We start from the raw sequence: 16,998 nt of genomic DNA, 5'->3' as shown, positions 1-16,998 counted from the left end.
TGGAGCCAATCTGTTCAGTGCTCTGGCTCCAGTGTCCTGTGATAGGGGTCTGACAATAACAGTTTCTCCTTAGAAATCTGAGGGAGACATTGGGATTTGTTGTTGTTGTTGTTTTGCTTTTCAAGACAGGCTTTCTCTGTGTAGCCCTGGCTGTCCTGGAACTCACTCTGTAGACCAGGCTGGCCTCAAAGTCAGAAATCTGCCTGCCTCTGCCTCCCAAGTGCTGGAATTAAAGGCGTGTGCTACGTATGCCAGGCTTGACATTGGTATATTTTAACAAGTTAAAGCATAGGTTGTTTGTAAGTGAGCCTATATAATTAATGTGATTACTAATATAAACCCATGCCCCATTCCAATATTCAAATACAAACGTCCCTTGAAGTGGGCTGCCCCTTTTTGCCAGGATAAGGACCCCTGGGTCATGGCTCCCAGTGTGAAGAAGACTATCTGGGAAGAAACGGCCCTTCCTGGTTGGCCTCCAACCCTGAAGAACTCTGACCCTGACCCCCTCCCCACAACAGCTCACCCTGCACTGCCCTGATCTCTTTTATTTATTTATTTATTTATTTTTATTTATATAAGTATACTGTAGCTGTCCTTAGACACACACCAGAAGAGGGCATAAGATCCTGTTATGGATGGCTGTGAGCTACCATGTGGTTGCTGGGAATTGAACTCAGGACCTCTGGAAGAGCAATCAGTGCTCTTAACCACTGAGCCATCTCTCCAGCCCTGCCCTGATCTCTTGCCACAAGTTAATCTAAGGACTTTCCATGTGGTAGCTTGTCAGAAACTGAAACTTGGAGAGGTGGAGCGACAGGCCGAATGCCACCCAGGCACAGCTGGAATTAACCCCAGGCCCTGTGGCTCTGGTTCTGCGTCCTCACAACACCTGAGCTGCCTGGTGGCAGCTTCTGAATGCGCTGAGCCTGAGGTTGCACACAGGGTCCCGGTTCTGTTCCTTAACTATGTCAAATCATGTGAAGAGCCCAGGGAGGCTGGACCACACTGATGCTCCATCCCGGGACCCTCACTGTGACTGTCTCTGGATCTCCTGACTTTGAGCATCAGCAGTCCTCTGTGAGGAGTGCAGAGCAGCTGTCAGCAGCAAGTATAACTGTATTGGTTGCTAAGGTGTCAAAACCTTGACCAGCCCCTTCCCAAAGATCCCTCCATCCTGGCTCCCTGGGTCTCCCCAAGACCCTTTCTACAACCTCACCACAAACCAAGAGAGTGCACAGTAGGGGTTTCTGATTTAGAATCAGTTGCTGTAGTGGAAGGGAGGAATTAAGGATGGGTGCCGTGGAGGACAGAAGTGAGATAGAAAGGCTAACTAAGTCAAAGGCCAGAGAGAAAAGGTAGGGAAGGCATGGCCGGAGGCTAAGCCAGAGATCATTTCCTATCTCTCGCTCTGGCCACAGGCAGCTCTTGTCCCATAACCCACAGCCTGGGCCAGCTCGAAGGTGGGCAGCCCAAAGCTGGTAGGTGCCTTGGCTGTGAGCATCTTGTCAGCAGTGCCAAGGTCCACTGCTGCAGAGGAGAACTCACTGCCTGGCACAGCTACTCATATGAGTTTGGCCCCCAAGTGCCTGCCCATCTATAGTTAGCTCACTGGTAGCCTTTGTCTGTGCAACCAGCAGGGCCACACCCTCAGTGCCTGGCATACTCATGATCACACAGGCAGGGCAGTAGGCTGCTACACCTGGGGTCAGGACTAAGGAAGGCTCACAGGTCACTTGATCCTTTATGGCCCCTGTGCCAAACAGTACAACCTGGATGCCCACATCTGCAGTCAGGTAGAATGGCCGGGTTGCCCAGACCTCAGACTCAACCATGCCACCCTGGAGACCCTGGGAACCAATGATGCCCACATGGTCAGCTTTGTGGCCTGGGTGGCTACAATGTAGGCCAGATCATAGCAGGACTGAGAGGCCAGAGTGGGGACCACATAGGGTGTTCCCCAAGCAGATGTGGGAAGCAGTTGCTCCACCACGAGGTTACAATTTGTGTGCTTGTAGGCACAATTGTGACCAGAAGAAAAAGCCACTGGGCTGCTGGCTGTGACCCTTGACCCGGAAAGATCTGCTGTGCTCTGTCACTGCACTACTTCATAAGGCAGAGTCACACTGATGACACCACCAGCTGGTTGGACAGTGTCCTGGAGTGCCACTGCAGGCTTCAAGTCAACAGTAACTGGGGCACCCACTCTGCCAGCCACCACAGAAAACTAACTCCATCGCATATTGGTCAGAGATATTGGCAATGTGAGCACGAAGTACTCTATGCCTAGGGCTCCCACAGGCCAGAACAATGTTAGCTCTGCTGTGCTGGGCTTAGCCTGCACAGTGATAGTGTGGTCCACTCTGATCCACTACTGCATGCTGAGAGGTGCCTCTGCCAATCATCTCTGCTTTGACACTGATGCTGACGATGGCTGACTCCACACCTCACCAGGTCCTTCTGTAAGGTATTGTCTGCCTGGCTGAGGGGACCTTCTGTGAGGTGTCATTGACCTGACTGAGGATGGAAACAGAGCAGTGCTCTCTGACAGACTGGAGATGAAGAGGCAGAGACTGCTGTTCTCGGGCTGGGAATTCTGCAGCAAGGCGGAAAGGAATTCCTCCCCACCAGTGTTCCTGGGGTCCACTGTGGCCTCCCGGGTCAGCCCTGAAGAAAATGCAGTTGTGTGTCCAGTTACTTAGTTCCTCCCTGTTACAAACCCAACCCCTTGGCCTTCCTGAGAACCTGTTGGAATAATTCTCCCTATGCTCCCATTTCCTTCCTAACGTATGCCGCATCCACCTACGAGCCTTTCTGGCTTTGGCTGCCCCAAAGTCTGAACACCTTGCACAGGGCTGTCGAACAGAGTCAGATGAGGGACAGAATGGTGTGCAACAGCCTTGGAGAGAACCCCGGACACTGGAGCACCACGCTCCACCTGAAACAGCTTTTGCTGGTTGTTACTATGAAAGACTGAAGCCTTAAAAAAAAAAAAACACACACACACACATTCACATTTTTCAACAAAGTCCAGCTGGCTAGCTGAAGTTCTGAATGAAAGCTCCATCCAGTCTGTGTGGATTCTGTCTTACTATGACTTGGTGGTTTATGTGAAGGATATGAAGTGGGGAAGATCGTAGAAGTGTGGACACAATGTCTGTGAAGGCTAGAGTAGAGCTAGCGGTTGTATGCACATGTGTGCATGTGTGTATATGTGTGTGAGATAAAAATAAAGACAGGTAGTTACAGACAGACACACACACATAGAGACAGAGAGATATAGATAGATGATAGATAGATAGATAGATAGATAGATAGATAGATAAAGAGAGAATTGTGTAAATGAATTTGACCACAGTTCTTTCAGTGCCTAAGGCTGTCTCCAATTTCAGCTAGCCTCTGTCTCATTTAAGTTAGCTAGGTTGCAGGGGGAAGGAACAATAAAGGGAGGTGGTTTGTAGAGGGGACAAAAACTTGAGGATGCTGACCCAGGCAAGCAGAAGAAGCTTCTCAGACATAAATGGAGGCTTGATTCGACTTACCCCATAGGAGGGTTGCTCCAGCCCACAGGGCCCACCAGCTCCACAGGGATCCCATGTCTGCAGCAAAGAGAAATCAAAAGATGCTGTTCTGTTGGAGACTATTCCAGAAGGGACAGAAGGGGAAAAAGGGGGCAATCTCAGGACAAGAGCTACCTGGACGTAAGGAAGGCTCAAGTGGGAAGGGAAGTTGACTAAACAGGACTAGATGGGTTTGGGGTGGGGGGATCCTGGCCGTGAGGTGAGGATCAAGGGCACTGCATGGCCTATTGGATATCCAGGGGTCTATGAGCAGAGGTAGAAGAGGCAGTCTAGGGCCTGGATGCAGAATAGGATGGTAGTTGTCCCACTTCTGCAGGGAACCCCAGCCCTTCTCACCTGCGGGTCCCCGAGCTGCAGGACCAGATTGCGGGTTAGGTTATATAGTGGAGATTCCTGGCTCCTCTGGCCACACCCCGGGTCACCTGACAAGCACATGGTGCCAACTTCCCGGAGGAGGATGCCGATCTCAGACCAGGTGGAATGGGGAGCCCTGAAGATCTGCCAAGGGTGGAGAATGAGGCTGTAGCCTGTGTTCTGAGAAGAGTGTGAGAGCAGCTGGTGGCTACACCCTGGCAGCTTGTGGATCCATTCAATCATGGAAGGGCGTAGGCCTTATAGAGACAGCTGGGGAGCAGCATGTTGAAATCCTGGGTCTCTGGACATGGGTAGGGTAGTGGGCAGGGTTTGAATTTGAGGTGGGAGGTGGCAACTGGTCATATTTGCTGGCTCACTGGCCAGATTCATTTCTTTGACTCCTGCCAGAAACAACAGTAAAGGAGCCATATCCGGGTCCTAGGTCCTTACAGTCCCAAGCTGAGCCATGGTTGCAGGCCATCTCACATCTTCTTTCCAGTCACTCCTGGAGGACAGGTGTCTGGGGGTGACCAGGAGTCAGGCCTCGACCCTGGCCTGTGACGTGGATCATAACAGCCTTACCCCAAGTCCATCAAACTCTCCTGGGTTTCTATCCTAGGAAATGGAAATATGAAAACTTAGCTTTGCTGGGCTTCTTCATGTTCTGAATACTCTAACTACTTGTGGTGGGGCAGGGGTGGGTAGGGGTTCTGGGGCTCAGGGTGTGTGTAATGAAGGCTTGGGATCTCTATTTCCTGGTTCCATAAGATCATGAAGGTTTCACTTCCTGAAGGATTGTTTGGTTTAGGATTTCTTTTTTCTCTTTTTGTGGTTTCATTATCTTCTCTCCTTCCTTCCTTCCTTCCCTCCTTCCTTCCTTCCTTTCTTCCTTTTTTTCCTTAATACCCTTAGAAGGGACTGTCTGGACAGGTTTGGAGTGACCCTGTTCCTCTCCGGTACCCAGCAGTTAGTCTGAACTGAGGCTTGGGGACCGGGTGGCATAGCAGTCTGGTCTGGAGTCACTATGTCTCAGAGGACTGGCCTGGCCCCTGCCATATTCTCCTAATCCCTACTTTGGGAACTATTGTTTGCTGAGGAGTCTCCCCAGAAACAGCAGCTGCAAAGCCTGGTGTCCTCTGTCAATACCCCCTCCCTGGCTCCTCCTGCAAAGCCTGGTGTCCTCTGTCAATACCCCCTCCCGGCTCCTCCTTATCATGGGGCCTAGGCTTCTGTGCAGCCAGAGTGGGTGGGGGAATCTTCTCTCCACAGGGCTGTGACTTTCTCAGAGGGAAAGATAAAGCTTTGGTACTGATAGGGCCCTCAAGTCAACCCGGAAAGTGAGGCGAGTAAACAGAAGGCTGGGCGGAAGCCAGAGAGAACGAGAGACCAGTGGAGCATGGGTGAGACCCGGGGACAGCTGGGAGAGAACCCTGAGAGAGTCCCTGAGAGAAAGATGGACAGGGAGGGAAGAGACCAGGGTGCCCAAGGAAGAAAATGAGTGCAAGCTAAGATTTCAAACTACTCTTTGCGGGTGTTCTCTATCTTGAGACACTCAGAGACATGAAATGTGCAAAGGAAGGCATTAGGGTGAGTTTTCAGAGATAATTCTGGCCCCCTTTCCATGTACTCCTCTGAGTCTTAATGTTTCCCCTGACTGAAACCAAAGAGAAGCCTACCCCTGTGATCATGGCTCTCTGCAGATGGAGACCTCAGGAATAGGGTGGGGGAACAAGTTTTACAAATACTTAACTTGACAACCCCCTGGGACCTTGTCTCTTACTCCTTTCCGGGTTCAGTGTGTGTGTGTGTGTGTGTGTGTGTGTGTGTGTGTGTATTATAATACACTCATATGCCCTTCCCCAGATTTTTTATATTCTCAGGAATTTCACTAACAACTCCGGAAATAACCTATGGAGACACTTCCTTATTGTCAAAAAAGCCATTCATCCTGACAATGGCAGCTTTCCTGTGAGCCTAAGCAAAGGGTGTTTACATTTGTACCTTTGGGCCTCTCCCTATATAAGGAAGGTCATTCCAGATACTGGGGGACCCCGACCTATCCAGACTCTACAAATCAGGACATGGGGCAAAGGATTTACTGTGTCCATCTAAGTTCAGGTTTTGCTAGAAGTTTCTAACTTTATTCCTTCACATCTGGACCCAATGATCTGACTTGCACGTGCAGAGAAACTGTTCTAGGCTCTTTAGTAATCTGGTACTCATCGCCCGGCTCCAGCCCCTTCCCTGTAATAGCAGTGTTTCCTCAGTGGAACTGTCCTGGCTTCTGTGACATCACTTCCTGCATTTTTGTGCTCCTTTGGTCTGTTTCCTACATGCACACCTTCAATGCTGGTGAGTTTCAGATCCTTTTTATGGTCTTACCATAACTACTTCTCCAGATTGCAACCATGTCTGCCCATGCTAACCAGCAGAACATCTCTGATGATGGGCACTCTCTCCTTTGCCTGTGGTAGACAACCGAGCTACTGAACTCGTGGCCGCTGAGCACATGAAATGTGACAAGTGAAAGGGAAGAGCTGATTTTTTTTTTTATTTAGTGTAATTTTAAATGAGGGCCTGTGCCCAGTGTTCACATTAGCTATCACAGAGCACTAGAGCTGCTGCCAGCACAGGTGCCATCCGCTCTACTCACAAGGACACTTGCTCTCCCTATTCACATACCTAATTATTTACTCTTGCATACTCATTTTTCATTCCTTTAGTTTCCTTATAGATAACTATTCTGATGTGATCCATGAGTCTATTTTTTCAAGTATCTGATTAAAATAAGACACTATTGATAAGTAAACAAATCATAAATGTATATAGCTCATTAAGTCATCTTAACTAAACACACCCTCATAATCTTCAGATGAGTTTCATAAGCCCAGGAAAGGTAAACTCTTCACCAAGAACATTCCAGCACCTCAGAACTTCTTTGTTCTCCCTTCCAAACACTATCCACTTCCCCTCTTGAGAGGGAGTGGCCATATTGCCTTCTCACACCATAGGCTACTTTAGTTTTGAATTCTGTGTAAATGGAGTCTGTCTTGTTTTCTGACTGTCTGCTTTCAACCAATGGCTTCTTGGCCCTAGTCACTGAGTTTACTTTCAGTGTGATATGCCACTCAGTTATATTAACCCATACTTACCCATGACCGTTGGGTTGTTTTTACTTTAGTTAATGGATGCGTGTGTGTGTGTGTGTGTGTGTGTGTGTGTGTGTGTGTGTGTGTACACAAATTCTTTGGAAAATAGGGTAAAGTCCCTGATTGTAAAATTTCCAGGCTCCTGGATTAAGATGTAGATGCTGTCAGTATTTTTCAACACTAAGGTACTAATTTCAACCTGTACATTATGTGTGACCATTTTGACTGCTTCAGAGCTGCACCAATCCTTTCTAAAAAGTATAGTGGTATGGATCTGTGGTTCTAAATATTAATTTTTCACATCTGTGTGCCTGAGTATATTTCTGTACACCACATGTGGGCTGGAGCCTGAGGTGTTCAGAAGGTGTCAGATGCCCTGGAACTGGTGTTACAGAGGACTGTCAACCACATGGGTTCTAGGAACCAAACTTGGCTCCTTTGCAAGAGCAGCCAGTGTTCTTAACAGCTGAGCCATCTCTCCAGCTCATGACCTGTGGTTTTAATTTGTGTTTCTTTGTCAGTGAGATTGAACACATTTTTATGTGTTTATTGGCCATTTGGATCTTTTTCTTGTGATTTTAGTAATATACTTACTTAAGTTTCTTTCTCAAAATTTTTCATTGCATGTCTTACTGATCTGAATGAATTCTTTACATATTCTGAACATAAACTGTTCACTGGTTATGTGTTTTGCAAATATTTTCCACCTTCCGGTGACTTGGATTTTCAGTATTTCGAAGAATGGAAAGGATCCTTAATCTATAGTCCATTTTATCAGTCTGTATTGGGTTTGGGGGGGGTTGGACTTTCTTTTCTTGTGGCAATATTGAGCCTCCCAATCCACAAATGTTATTTTTCCATTTATCTAGATATTGATTTCATCAGTTTTTGAAATTTCTTAGAATATGAATCTTCTAGTTATTCCATTAGATTTACTAATGAATTTTAACTTTTATCCAGTGCAAATGGTATTATGCTTCCAATTTCAGATTCTGTTTTCATTGTTACTGTCCAGAAACACATTCAGTTGTTGTCATGTTGGGTCTCCTGTGTGCAAACTTGCTGGATTTACTAGTCTCAGCAGTTCGTCAGTAGGTCGTGGGACTGCTGAACGCTGTTGTTTTATCTGAAAATAGAGACAGTTTTAGTCCTTGATGTATATTTTATTTAATATATTTCTTCACTGAGCTGGGTAGAAGTTCTAGCCTTGTGCTGGGTAAGAGAGATGAGAGGGAACAGTCCTTGGCTTTTTTTCTGTTCTGGAAACATTCCTTCTTTTACTGTAGCATACACTTCAAGTTAGAGCTTTTGGTAGATGTCTTTCTTACCGGATTGCGGCAGCTCTCTCCTATTTCTAACTTGCTCAAAGTGCTGCCATAAATGAATGTTAGATATTACCAAACCCCTCTCCTGGGTCACACACACACACACACACAAATATCCTCTAACTCGCTGAAATGGTGAATTACACTAATTTCTCCTAAAATCTTGAACCAGCTTTGCATACCTGGAAGAAATCACATATGGTATGTATTGAAATACTTTATACATATTGCTGGATTCAATTTATTAACATTTTCAAGGATTTTAAAATCTAGGTTCATGAAACATTCTGTACTTTTTTCTCTCTTCTCTCTACTGTTTCTTCTTTCTGTGATGTTCTTGGTTTAGGTATCAAGGTAACGCTGGTCTCTGAGTTGACAAATGTTCTTTCTGTTTCCTGGGAAATGTTGCATAAAATTGTTCCTAATTCTTTAAGCATGTGAAAGTTTCATATTTCATCTTCCTGGTGATTGCTTTCTCTAAACACGTGTGTGTGTGTGTGTGTGTGTTGACTTTTTTCTCTGTTGCTGTGGTAAAGTACCCTGACAAAAGCAACCTGACAAGTGTTACCAGAGCATGGTGCACACCTTTAATTCAGCCCCCAGAAGGCAGAGGCAGATGCATCTCTGTAAGTTCCAGGCCAGTCAGAGCTACACATTGAAGCCCTGCTTTAAGAAAAAGGCAAGCAAGGAAGGAAGGAAAGAAAGAATGAAAAGAAATTTAGAGGAAATGAAGAAAAGAAAATGAGAAAAGGGGGCAGAGGAAGTATTATTCTAATCACAGTTCAAGGTGCAGACTGTCATGGCAGGAAGTTAAGGGAGCAGATGCTAGAAGCAGTTGGTCACGTCACACCCACGATCAGAAAAAGAGAAGGGTGAATACAAACCAAGGCTCAGCTTACTTTCAGTGTGTTATACAATCCAGGATCGCCTGCTCAGGGGACGGTCTCATCTGCAGTCAGCATGGGTCTCCCCACAGCAATTAATGTCATCAAGATAGTCCTCATAGGAGCTTACACTAGCAGCTTGACAGCACACCTGAAAGCTCTAGAACAAAAAGAAGCAAATACACCCAAGAGGAGCAGACAGCAGGAAATAATCAAACCAAATAGAAAAAAAAAGTTTCTTTGAGAAAATCAACATGATAGATAAACCCTTAGCCAGACTAACCAGAGGGCACAGAGACAGTATCCAAATTAATAAAATCAGAAATGAAAAGGGAGACATAACAGCAAAGTACATCTTAAAATAATTATTCTGTTTGTTGAATATCAATAGTTGAAAATATTAAAGTCATGTTCTACAAACAAACAACCAAACAAAAAACGATAGTCCTCATAGGCATATCCAGAGGCTCTTCTCCATGGCAAGTTGGCAATTAACACTATAAAGGCATGAATGTGTATGTGCATGTGTGTAAGTATGTGAGTTTGGAGAGAACAGAAGTAGACATTGTAGACATTGGATGCTCTCCAACCTTTTTTTTTTTTTTTTTTTTTTAAAGACAGAATCTCTTATTGAATCTACTCCTTACTGATTGGCTAGAATAGCTGGCCAGTAAGTTCTGGAGTTGCCTGTCTCTACCCCAGCCCTGGGGAACTAGGGTGATAGAAGTGCACCAAAACCCTCAACTTTTCACATGGGCGCTTGGGGATCCGAACTCAGAATCTCAAGCTTGCGTGGCAGATACTTCACCAGCTAAGGCATCTCCTCAGCCTCTAATCCTTTTAAAGTATAAATTCAGAATCTTCATCTAAGATATCAATCGTACAAGCCTATAGCTTGTCCTATAGCATTTTTAATACGTAAAGATACATACATAGCAACATCTCATTTTCCATCTTGGTATTGGTGGCCTATGCCATCTTCTCACTTCCATCTGTCTTCCTAGATATATATTAATCGTGTTATTGACTGCTTCATTGCTTTTTCTCTCTTTTGTTTAATTTCCATTCTTCCTCCCCTCTGCTTGTCTTGTGTTTACTTTGGTCTTCTTTTGTTACTTCCTTTTTTTTAAAGTTTCTTTTGGGTGCGTGGGGGTTCAAGACAGGATTTCTCTGTATAGCCTTGGCTGTCCTGGAACTCACCCTGTAGATCAGGCTGGCTTCGAACTCAGAAATCCTCCTGCCTCTGCCTCCCAAGTGCTGGGATTAAAGGCGTGCGCCACCAACGCCCAACCTTTTGTTACTTTCTTAGTCTGAAGATTAAATGATTGGTCTGAGACTTTGTTTTCCATTGTAAACACCAAATTGAAGTGGAAACTTCTGATTTCTTTGGAAAATCAGTTATGTCAAATGATGTTTCACTGGGGCACACGAGGGTGAAAGGATATTTTGCTTAAGCAGACACATGAGAGAATCAATTCCTGAAGCAGACACAGATGAAAGGATGTTTTGATAAAGCGGACACTTGAAATAATCTTTTGCTGAAACAGACACTGATGAAAAGAAATTTTGCTATAGCAGATACATGAAAGACACATGATGTTTGGAAGGAATATAAATATGACCCCATAGACAGTGGGAATTCAAGCACTGGTTCAAATCGCTCCACCACACTATTCTTCCCTGATGGCATGCACATATTGGCTTGCTTTACATTGCTTTGCTGAGCTTTGCTGTTAGTGACTTGATAGAGAGAAACTTCCAAAGAACTTCTTGTGAGGGTCCTGCAGCATCTTGCTGCTTCTGAGGAAGACTTGAGCCGATGGTCAAGTCTTGCGGTTTCTTCTGGATTGAACTGCTCTAGCTGATTTGTAAGTTGTGACTGCCAAGTGGACTGGACTGCAGCTTCTGATTCGTGTTTGGTATTTGCTAGTGAACTGAACTGAGAACAACAAAGATTGGAATGGCCCCCAAAGAACTATTTCTAGGCGGATCCACTTCTCCTGCATCCTAATAAATTTTCTTTTCCACTACCTCTGGTGGTGTGGCCTAGAGAGGAGGCTGACTGCCTTTCAGTTCCATCATGTTGTTACAAATTATCAGATTAAATTCTTTTTATGACTGATAGTATTCCATTGTGTGCATGTGTGTACAACTTCTTGAGTCATTCATCATTTGCTAAACACATTATTTCTATGAACATGTAATTTCTTCCTTTCTCTTTCTCTCCTTTTGTGGTGTCCCTTTCAATTTCACCAATGTTTAGTAATATTCATTATAAAGTTTCTTAAAGTTATTCCTTGGCAATATTTTTAGAATTTTTAAAGCACGTTGTTTGTGTGTGCGCATACAGATCTCTGTAGAGGCCTGAGGTGGTGAATACCACTGGAAATGGAGTTCTAGAGAGGTGTGAGTCATCCACTGTGGGTGTTTGGAACTGAACTCAGGTCTTCTGCAAGAGCAGCATGTGTAAGCAACCACTGAACCATCTAGCCAGCCCCATTTTTTATAGCTATTGCTTTCTTGATCTATCTCAGCTTATTTACTCCTGGTGAACTGCTGTCTGATCCTGTGTCCTCTTGCTGGGGACTGAATCCAGGTTCTTGTGTATGCTGGCTAGTGCTACACTGAGTTACATGCTCAGCACAATGTTGCTCATTTTTGTAAGTTTTTATATTCTGTAATTTTGCCAAATTCATTTATTAATTCTAATGAGTTTTTTTAAAGGGGGTAGAACCTGAGATTTTTTCTATAATAAGATCATGTCATCTGGAAGGATAGCAATTAGACTTCCTTTTTATGTAGTTGATTTCTTTCTCTTGCTTGATGATGGAAGCCAGCATCCTAGTCTTATCTTCAATCTTAGAAAGCTTTTGATTTTACTCCAGTTGTTATGTTAGATGAGGACCTATCATACAAGATATTTATTATGATGAGATATACTCATTCTATAAGTAATCTCTTCAGCACTTCATTTTTTTATAGATTTTATTTTATTTTATTTATTTTCTGTGTATGAGTACACTGTAGCTGTCATGTGTGTGACTGCTGGGAATTGAACTCAGGACCTCTGCCAGCCCCACTCACTCCAGCCCCCGCTTGCTCCAGCCCTGCTCGCTTTGGCATAATTCACTGTAGCTGTCTTCAGATGCACCAGAAGAGGGCATCAGATCTCATTATTGGTGGTTGTGAGCCACCATGTGGTTGCTGGGATCGGAACTCAGGACCTTCGCAAGAGCAGTGGGTGCTCTTACCTGCTGAGCCATCTCGCCAGCCCTCAGCACTTCATTTTTAAGCTCTGTTGTGTGTGTGCTGTGTGAGCGTGTGCCCTCAGACATACATGAGCATGGTGCACTGATGTACATGCAGGCCAAATGCCCATACACATGAAATAAAAGGAAAGAAAAAAATCGTAAACTAACTTAGCTTAGTTGTGATTGTTATACATTCACAATTGCTTTCCCTGAAGTGTAATATCTCTTCCTCTTGCTCACATTCTTGCTGCCTTCTGAATGTTTCAGAGCTTGTAGAGTTGGTTCTCTTTTTACCTTCTAGGGATCAAACTCAGATCATCAGGCTTATGTGGCAAAGGCCTTTGCCCAGTGAGCCATCTTGCTGGTCCTTGTTCAGTTCTTTAGCATGAAGAAATGTTGATTTTATCAAATGCCTTTTTTGAAATGATCTTATCATTCGTTGTGCTGTGTTGTGCCACGTTTATTGTTGTTATTGGACCATCCTTGCATCCCTGAAGTTATCCTACTTAGTCATACGGAATAATCTGATCTGATTCGGTTTACTTATCTTTTGTTTAGGATTTTGTTTTTTGCATCCATGTTCTTCAAGAATATTGGCATTCCATTTTTCTTTCCTTTCCTCTCCTCTCCTCTCCTTTCTCTTTCTTTCTTTCTCTCTCTCTTTCTTTCTCTCTTCCTTTCTTTCTTTCTCATTTTTTTGAGACAGGGTCTCTTTACATAGCCTTGGCTGTCCTGGAACTCACAGTATAGACAGGCTGGCCTCGAACTCATCCTCTGACCCTTGAATGCTGGGATTAAAGGCGTGCGCCACCACACCGGGCTGTTCTGTCTTTGTTTTTAATTATGATTTGTGATCATCAGTCTTTATTATTTACTAGGCTAGATTTAAAATCCCCTAGAAAACACAACTCGGGCACGTCTGTGAGGACATTTCCAGAGGGTTTTAACTTTTCCTTTTTATTCAGTCTGGGACCCCACCGTATGTGCTGATAGTGCCACCCATGGCTGGAGTCCCAGACTGAATAAAAAGGAATAGAAAAAGCAAGCTGAACACCAGCATTCAGGTCCCCATGTCCTGACTGTGGATGTAATGTGACCTCATGATCCCACTGTCATGCCTTCTCCACTATGACAAACTACTCCCTTACACTGTGAGCTAAAACAAACAAGCAAAAACTCTTTCATGAGTTGCTTTTATCATAGCAATGAAAAAAAAAACCTAAACATAGAAATGTGGCACCTGGGGGGCTGGAGAGATGGCTCAGTGGTTAAGAGCACTGACTGTTCTTCCAGAGGTCCTGAGTTCAATTCCAAGCAACCACATGGTGGCTCACAACCATGGGATCCGATGCACTACTCTTCTAGTGTGTCTGAAGACAGCAACAGTGTACTCACATACATAAAATAAATAAATACTTCTTTTTTTAAAAAAAGTTTAAAAAAAAAGAAAAAAGAAAAGAAATGTGGCACCTGATCATGTGGTTGGTAGTCCTTTGGAACTGATTTTCTGGAGAAATGTGGAAGAGTTTGGAATGCAGTCTAAAGAAGCCGCAGATGCTATGAGCAGCGCTTAGTAGGACAAAAGGCAGGCAGGGAAAATTGTGCTCAAGAGATTTTAGAGTGAGAACAAAGTGTCTACCAGAACTGGAACAGAGACTTGGGCTACATTCTGTTAAAAACCAACAAACAACAACACAACCCATGTCTTGTGAACTTCAGTGAGGCTGAATTCAAATGTGACAGACTAATTTGTTTACAAAAGGGAATTTTTAAGGATGTGGCGTTCTGTCTGTGTTACAATTGCTGCTCGCTGCTCTTATGAAGGAAGGTCTACAGCGAGAAGCATCAGGGACGGCAGCAAGCTGTCATGAGAAGTATATGTCCAGGCAAGGAAAGGACACAGGCAATCAAAGTTGCAGATGTGGGTGAAATCAGTCTTAATGTTAGAGAAGTCAGCACGGTTAAGGAGACCTTGGACTGTGCTCTGTGACAACAGGGACGTTGGAGGGCAAGAACTAACTCATCAGCAGCCCCTGCCTCTAACAGTGACAGTTCACTGAGAGACTGAGCTGAGAACTCGGGTGAAGAGGCCCCCTGCTCAAAAGGATGCTGCTGAAGGTGTTCTCCGCTCAAAAGCAACCACCCGAGGAAGTGTTTGCCAAGGTACACAAACTCTAGCTGCAGTGGAAGACCGTTAGATAACATCTGAAGGTGGCCGCAGAACTTGGCAGCACTGTCCAAATGGTACCGGCTTGGTGTGCATGTAAAATACAAGAGTTGCAGGGTAGTGAAAGATGCTAAATTCAGGCTGTGTTATACCTGAGGGTGTTGGGAACGAGCAAAAGGAACTTGTCCTACATGCTGCCATTTTGTTTTCAGACTCCATTTAGTCATGGGAGAAAGTAAGTTCAAGGTCGCAGGCCCTAGGCGAGCTGGGGACTTCCCAATAGCTGAACAGCTTCTGTTGTAAGGAGAGTCCAGCTCTCTCAGGGGACACCTTGTAGAAACACAATTGTCTGAGTCCAGTTGTCTCAAGGACAACTTTTCCATATTGCTCACAGGGTTAAACTAAGTTCATGTTCCCAGGCTCAGGAACCAACTCTTATCCTGATTGGTGGGAAAAAGTAACAATAACTTGGCACAGATGTTTGTTGTCTACAAACTTAAATATTCTGTGATATTTTGGCTTGTTGTTGCAGTTCAACTCCCAGGTCTGTCCTGTGGTCCTGATTGCTCAATAGTGGCTTGATTTACAATACATTCTTGTCACCTGCATTGACCTGGTGTTTGAGTTATGTTGGATTTAAGTGGAGCCCATAACAAGGGGTAAAGATTTCCTAACGCAAGTGTTGCAGCTCTGAAGGGAAAGGCATCCTGGCATGAAGTGGAAGTCTCTGCTTGTGCCGGATGTTACAGACTCACACGATGTTTTGCTGAGGCAAGACCTGTTGGGAGAACCCTTGGTGTTTGGAGAGAGTATGCGTGGGACTCAATGGCAGGGATGGGGAGCTTGGAGAGAGTATGCGTGGGACTCAATGGCAGGGATGGGGAGCTGGGATGGGGAGCTTGCAAAGCTTTGTTGGTCTCCAGTCTTTGCTGATCTTTACTTTATTGAGAGAGGCACTGAAGAGACTTTCTCCTGGCTTCCCGGGCTGGTTCTGGTTGCCCCCACTGACTCCCCTATTCAGTGGAGGCCTGGCTGTTTCTGCTGGATTGTGCCACCACTACTGGTTGCTCTTTGGTATCCTGACCCTTTTGAACTGGACTTCTGGTCTCCTGACAACAGAGATTGGAGTTGCCCCCAAAGAACTACTTCTAAAGAGGTCTACATCCTCCTTGACCTATTTACCATCTTTTCTCCCCTACTTTTAGATGGTGGGCTAGAAGGTGTGTGGGGGGGTTGAACCATTTGAGAACTCTTATTAAAGTAGGTTTTGAAAAACCTAAGCCTACATTGGCAGTTGGGAGGCAAGGAATACCATAAAAGTCACACCACACAACAAACCCCACACAGGACATTTATTGAGTAAGACACAAGAGGGTGGCTGTCTCTGCTTGGGAGAGAAGAAGCAGAGAACTTAGTGGGAAGCAGACTTATACAGGGTTTCTTGGGAGTGGAGTTTTCCATGGTAGGGACTAGTGGGTTTTCAAATCCTGAGCTTAGGATAAGCTCAGGGATTGTTGGAGTTTTGAGTTCAGGGACTGTTGGGTTTTCAAATTCAGGGATTGGTGGGTTTCAAAACCTGGAAGTGAGCTTGGACTCTCGACCCCACACAGGCAATGTGCTTTAGAGTCAGAGTCCGCAAAATATTCCATTATGCAGTTGGTGAGACGGCTCAGCAGTTTAGAGCACTGGCTCCTTTTCTAGTGGCCCTGAGTTCAATTCCCATTAACTACATAGTGGCTCATGACTTTCTATAAAGGGATCTGATGCCCTCTTCTAGCATGCAAGTGTACAGGCAGACAGAGCACTCGTACATTAAATAAACAAACAAATAGGTAAATAAATAAAATTTAAAAGTCCCATTATGTAGGGTTGTGAATGTGAAACCAAAGTAGCAGTGTTGGATGTCTCTCAAGGAAAGTGGCAGGTATGGAATAAACTTGCCCCGATAGAGGATGGTGAATATAGCTGCTGGACTGAGATGGTACTACTGAGAGCCCAAGATGCCAGGCATGGAGCTGTAAGATTTGGTGTTTGTCCTACTGGATTTCTATCCTGCTTCTATTCAAACTTTTTTTTTTTTTGCTATGTCCCAGTCCCCTCTTTAGGGATGGAATATTCACTCTGTGTCGTTGCATATTGGAAGTGTAACTTCTTTACAACAGACATTCAGACTTAAAGAGTCACCTAGTCTCAGCAGAGGACTCTGCCTTTACCATTTTGAACAAACACCCCAGACTGCTAAGTTTTTGGAGACTTTTTTTTTTTTATGTTTCCATTTTTATTTTGA

The 16,998-nt window shown here is 44.7% G+C and overlaps 1 protein-coding gene across 1 annotated transcript in view; it reads right to left on the bottom strand.

The window, feature by feature from the left end:
* Nucleotides 1-9,465, bottom strand: part of LOC116100319 (IgGFc-binding protein-like) — a 45,599-nt gene extending 36,134 nt beyond the window's left edge. The window contains exons 1-3 of the mRNA XM_031384136.1: nucleotides 9,309-9,465; nucleotides 3,918-4,550; nucleotides 3,543-3,599 (exon numbers count right to left, since the gene is read on the bottom strand). Coding sequence (XP_031239996.1) covers nucleotides 3,543-3,597 — 55 coding nt within the window. The 5' untranslated portion in view covers nucleotides 3,598-3,599; nucleotides 3,918-4,550; nucleotides 9,309-9,465. The remainder of the gene's footprint in view (nucleotides 1-3,542; nucleotides 3,600-3,917; nucleotides 4,551-9,308) is intronic.
* Nucleotides 9,466-16,998: the final 7,533 nt, after the last annotated feature.

The sequence above is a fragment of the Mastomys coucha genome, unplaced genomic scaffold (assembly GCF_008632895.1).
Source record: "Mastomys coucha isolate ucsf_1 unplaced genomic scaffold, UCSF_Mcou_1 pScaffold21, whole genome shotgun sequence".
NCBI classification, from domain to species: domain Eukaryota; kingdom Metazoa; phylum Chordata; class Mammalia; order Rodentia; family Muridae; genus Mastomys; species Mastomys coucha.
The sequence above is the reverse complement of the archived record's forward strand: the minus strand, read 5'-3'. Positions and strand labels throughout refer to the sequence as shown.